Source organism: Poromitra crassiceps (genome assembly GCF_964638095.1).
Source record: "Poromitra crassiceps genome assembly, chromosome: 13".
Taxonomy (NCBI): domain Eukaryota; kingdom Metazoa; phylum Chordata; class Actinopteri; order Beryciformes; family Melamphaidae; genus Poromitra; species Poromitra crassiceps.
Window position 1 is genome coordinate 43,413,167 of NC_139644.1, and position 6,000 is coordinate 43,419,166.

At 49.0% G+C, this 6,000-nt stretch overlaps 1 protein-coding gene across 1 annotated transcript in view; it reads left to right on the forward strand.

The window, feature by feature from the left end:
* Positions 1 to 6,000, forward strand: part of xylt1 (xylosyltransferase I) — a gene marked incomplete at both ends in the record, with an annotated part of 71,445 nt that overhangs the window by 56,241 nt on the left and 9,204 nt on the right. The window contains one exon of the mRNA XM_083649249.1: positions 732 to 997. Within this exon, the coding sequence (XP_083505375.1) occupies positions 732 to 997 (266 nt within the window). The remainder of the gene's footprint in view (positions 1 to 731; positions 998 to 6,000) is intronic.

Here is a 6,000-nt window from a genome sequence, read left to right on the forward strand (position 1 = left end):
GGGCCTTCTTGGTGAGGCTGATGGCGGTTGGGAAGAAGCTGGTCTTGTGGCGGGTGGTTCTGGTCTTGGCAGACCTCAGTCTCTTGCCGTGGGGGAGTGTCTTAAAGAGTTTGTGGCCAGGGTGGGAGGGGTCAGCCATGATCTTGCGAGACCGCTTCAGTCTCCTGGCTGCATGCAGGTCCTGGAGGGATGGCAGGTTGCATTCGATTATCTTCTCAGCGCAGCGGATGATGCGCTGAAGTCTGTTGATGTCTTTTTGAGGGGCAGCAGCATACCAGACGGTGATGGAGGAGGTGAGGATGGACTCAACGATGGAGGTGTAGAAGTGCACCATCGTGGCCTTTGGCACTTTGAATCCTCAGTGGGGTAGTGCAGGGTATACGCTGGTATACGGCATATACCCACTTCTACCGGCAGATTCCCCCAGGAAGCATTGCGAGGCGGCGGCCGGAGCTGGTCTCAGTTAGTGAACGCAGAGGAAGCAGGTGTAGTTTACTGTACAACTCTCCCCAGATCAGCAGAGGGGGTGGAGCAACGATCTGGCCAGCAGGGGGAATTGGCCAAGTACAATTGGGGAGAAAATAAGGGGAAATCTGGGGGGGGGGTTATATCCATGATGTCAGAGGTGGACCACATGATGTCATGATGTCATGATGTCAGAGGTGGACCACATGGACTGGCCCATATGCGATTGTTCTAACCCCGCTCCCTCTTCGCTGTCCCTCCTCCAGCAAGCGTCCCGGCCCACGTTCTTCGCCCGGAAGTTCGAGGCCAGCGTGAGCCAGGAGATCATCGGCCAGCTGGACTCCTTCCTGTGGGGAGCCTACGCCCCGGGCACCCCTGCCCTCCAGGCCTACTGGGAGAACATCTACGAGCAGGAGACGGACGGCCTGGCCAGCCTGCCAGACGCCGCGCTCAGCCACTACCATGCCTTCGCCCGCATGGGGCTGTCCCGCGCTGCGCGCTCGCTGCAGGGGCCCGACCATAAGAGCTGCAGGTAGGAGTCTAGAGGAGCCGTAGTTTAGTTTACACTACAACACTCCCAGCTTCAAACGGCAAACTTTTGTTGTGTTTGCGCCTTTTGTTTCGATGACATCGGTGTTATTGGGGCCCGAAGACGCAACAAAAGTGAAACCAAGTTCTACAGTGCAATTCTTTGATAACGCCACCATTACCGTCGCCGTGTAAAGTGGCAAAATCCTTGTGAAAACTGATGACGTGGCCCCACTGTCACGCATGGAACACAATGAAATACAATGGGAGCATTCAGCTAGCGGCCATTAAGGCTTTATTGATAGGCTAGTTGCTAGCCGATTTTCAACCCGCTTTGCATCATTATAATCTCGGAAATATAAGCAGATGGACGGTGCTTACCATCTCTATTCACCTTATCTAGCCACGCCCATTTGACCCGGTTGTGTGGTCGTGTGACGACTTCCGGCAACAACAACAACAACAAAAATGGCTGGCTGCTCCAATATAATCTGACTCTGAATTAACTAATAATTTAGCCAATTGTATGTAACATACCAAATAAAAGCAAACGGCAATGTCTAAGAATGCAATGCCATGTAACTGGCTCGTTAATTCTCGCATTCCAGGGAATTACGTTAACGTTTGCGGGTCTTATAGACGTAAGTGGCTCGCGCGCTCGGAGGAGAGAAAACTATCTGAAGCTTAAGCTATTTTGTTGGAGACCAGGATATTGTGTGATATTACTATGTAAACACCGAACACGCAAAAAGAACAAGGAGACTCTATTGTATCATCAGCAAAAAAAAGTTTATTGATACCATTTTCCGTTCTTTAGTTATCAGCCGGAGAAGATAGGTCAAAAACAGCAAATACAGGCATTTCTATCTAGAAGCTGAGATATTCAGCCTTTTGTGAAATGCAGCATTTCAAGCACATTCACTGACTCTAGCTAATATTTTCTGATGTAGTGACGTGGTGTAGTTGTGTGCTGCCCTGGGTGCCCCACCCCCCTCTCCCCCCCTCAGCTACAAACTCCTCCCCACACTAGTAACACACAGCCTCACGCACCCAGCGTCTATTTTCGGAGTGCTTTTTGTGCGCCGCCTCCCAGGCAGCGCGACAAGGAAATGCCAAAGGTAAAGGTAAGGTAAAGTCCCACTGATTGTCACACAATGTGTGAAATTTGCCAAGCCGGACTGCAGGGAAAGGGTTGGCACTTCGGCGTCGGGTGCTGCCTTTCTGGCGGCTAATCGTGTGAAGAAACTATGCAGACAGACAGACAGAGGCAGAGGAGCTCAGTTGTGTGACTGCTGTTGCCAGGCACCGTCAGTTGCAGCCAGAGCAATCTACATGGCTCTGGGCTGCAGCATGAGCGCTTTCTCTTTGATCAGGGGGCTTTTTCAGGCTATATTTCGGACATTTCTCTAATCTGGAGAGCACTGTCGCCACCTAATGAGTCCGTAAAATAGGTTATACAGCTTCAATAGCTACAATATTTGTACAGGACATACATAAGGCTTTGATCCACGTCCCACCGTCAAAAAAGGCAATTGACGAACATACTCGTCCTTGGCACTCTACGTTACTAAACGAAATGACAAACATACTCGTCCATGGCACTCAATGAGTTAACCAGAGTTCTTAAGTGCAAGAGGTGGTGGCACCGTGGCAGTACAGTACACAAATGACATGAACATTTGGACACTTATTCAGCCGGTATCTTGCATGTTGCCTTCATGTGCACTGTAAAAAAAAAATTTTTTTTTTTTACAATACAAAGAAGAATCGATTCTTGGGAGTTTGGAATCGATCCAGGAATCGTGGCATTAAGAATCGCGATCCTTTCAGAATTGATTTTTTGGAGCACCCCTAGTGAATATGTTTTGTGCACTGAGAAATCCCTGTTCGTCTGCCTGCAGAAACTCCGCCCCCACCAGCTGATATGGCTCATTAACGCTCGTCAACTCTCTCAGTCTAATTCTCCGCGGATGCTCGCATACCGAAAAAAGAATGTGGAGTTGGAACAGATGCCCTCGAGCCTGAATAAAGTGCAGAGCTCTGAAGACATGAAGAGAAGGTTCAAGGCTGCCCATCTGCATTATATTATATTAGCCACGTTGTAATGATACAAAGCGCGGGGTGGGGGCGTTCCCACATATTAATTAATTAAACGACCCTCAAAGTCACGGCCAGATACATCCTACATCCATGTTCTCTGCCAAGTGCTGTAAAGACAACTTTTTATAGGGTTTTACTGGCTTTGTATTCTTTCATGCAGCAGTCTCACTCTTGATGTGGATAATTAATTTAAGGTTTAGTCAAGCTGCATCAATCCTGCTAGAAATAAACAGAACAACACAGGAAGTTAGGCGCTTTTACCTTCAAAATCAATCATTAAAGCCCCAATCAGTAACTTTTTCACCTTAATATAACAGCTTTTTAGTCATCGAAGATGGTCCAGTGTATTCACCTCTATTGGTCCCACACCGCCCTCCAAAGGCCTCTCCTGGCACTAAGCATTTTTGTGCCTGCGTCCCGGAGGCAGCATGAGCAGCATACCGCGCATGCGCTGTGTACAGCGGAAGCGCTGTGTTCTGGAAAACAAGGAAGTAAGTCGATGCGGATTTGCTACGAAAATGACGTTTCACGTAACTATGGATTATTATTTCATCACGTGGTGAGTACCCAATGTCACAACATGTACATAGAGCTTTCTGGCGCTGTGTTTTGTTGACTTTGAACGGCGATATCGATACCGATACTATTGCAGCCAGAGGGCGCAGTTTCCCCAACAGCGAAACTTGGAAAAGTTGCTGAATGGGGCTTGAATGTATTACTGGGTAGATAAAAAGCTGAACCGTCGACTCACTACGGGTTAAAATGGACAGGCAGCAGTTGCAACATGCATCAATCAGGCTATTACGTTATTGAACTGCTATTATTGTGAAGGTGTTGGTGATGATGACGCAACACTGGGGGTGCAGCGCTCGCTCTCCTATAGGTTTACGCCCACTCACGCCAAACCCAATGCTGAAGTAAGCGGTGCAGACATACAGACACCACTTAACCAATTTGAACTAAGAAGAAGACAATTGCTCGAGTAACATCACTGATGACATCACAAGTGCCTGATGACATCACAGTCGAGCAATTGCGTGACACCATTTCCAGTTGGGTGACATCACTTTGCACACACACCGTCTTCCTTGTTGCCTCGAAAAGTCCATTTTAACGCGTAGTGAGTCGACCTATCTGTGTTTTGTTTACCAAGTCATATTTTTTTTGCTTTTATTTTGAAGGGAAAAACGTCTCTCTTCCTGTATTCTGTATATTTCTAGCAGACCTGTTTTCTTTGCAGCACTTGAGGCTTGAGGAAATCGATGCATCTGGGCGTGAGTTGTAGGGTTGTTTAATTAATTAGCGTTATACGCAAACGATTATATGCGTGAACGTTAGCGGGCAGTTATCGCCCATTATGTATTTTTAGCAACTTGTTATCAGACTCTGCATGTCGTGCTAGTTTGTTGAATGTCAATGCGATTCACTTTGTGGGCTTTATATATACCCTATGCTCAGACTGCTGTCTTCCATGCATCAAGTGCAGCTGTGTGGTCAGTTTTCACAACGCCCCATTGTGTCGTCATGCCCCAATTCCCCCTCCCCCGCCCCCTCTCTGCTCTACACCCGGAGGTGCTCCTCCCCCTCCCCCACCCCCTCTCTACTCTAGACCCAGAGGTGCTCCTCCCCCCCTGCCCCGCCCCCTCTCTGCTCTACACCCAGAGGTGCTCCTCCCCCCAGCCCCGCCCCCTCTCTGCTCTAGACCCGGAGGTGCTCCACATGTGTGAAAGCAACATGCCTCATGTCTGAAAGGGTACACTTCACGTATCGCCCGGGTCAGGCTCAGGGCAAGCAACCCTGAGCCTGACCCGGAGTTCATGTCTGAAAGTGGCTATAGAAGCGGTTGCACCGCTTGGAAACCTGTCAGTTTTACTGGTATCTTACTTGTCACTCAGTGCGCCAGACTGTTATAACATGACTTTAGACCTGTTATGAATCAGTGGGGTCTTTTGTAATATTGGGGCTAAAAACTGAAGCTCAGACCACGCCCGTGTCATTGATATACTTGTTTATTTACATAATTCATGTCTGCGCTCATTGTTTGGACTCTCGTTACCCCCCCAGTTCTGGGTTCCTTCCTGTCCCCCTTGCTTGCGTGACGTCAGCGAAACCTTAAGAATAGCCATTAGCCACGGCATGTGTGAAAAGGTGCACGAGGGGCCTGAATGTGGCACCTGTGTGTGAATGGTGAAAATGGCCGCCGGTTCCTGAAAGCTTCTCCCCGTCTTTTACTGGCAACTCTTTCTGAGGCCTTTACTGTTCAGTCAGTCAACTTCAGCCTGCTGCTTTTGCACAAGTACCATCTGTGGGGAGGGGGAAGACCAGGAACTGGAATGTGTCTTTCCCACTAGACTGTGTGTGTGTGTGTGTGTGTGTGTGTGTGTGTGTGTGTGTGTGTGTGTGTGTGTGTGTGTGTGTGTGTGTGTGTGTGTGTGTGTGCGTGTGCATGCGTGTGTGTGTGTGTGTGTGTGTGTGTGTGTGTGTGTGTGTGTGTGTGTGCTTGTTTGCCAATCCAAATTAAATATGAAGATAACGTTAGCTTGTCCTGGGGTACAATCAGGCTTCAGTGTCTGGGCAGGCTGGCTGGCTTTTTCCAGCTGTGTGTGCGTGTGTGTGTCTGCGTGTGTGTGTGTGTGTGTGTGTGTGTGTGTGTGTGTGTGTGTGTGTGTGTGTGACCCACAGTGCGTACAGGGAGCTACTTGTAGATGTAATGGGTGGGGAATGGATTGGTGGGTGGGGGTAGTGTGGTTAATGTGTGTGTGTGTGTGTGTGTGTGTGTGTGTGTGTGTGTGTGTGTGTGTGTGTGTGTGTCACACACTGTGTGTGTGTGTGTGTGTGTGTGTGTGTGTGTGTGTGGGGGGGGGGGTCTTATGGGAGTGGTGGGTGGGGGTAGTGTGCTTAATGTGT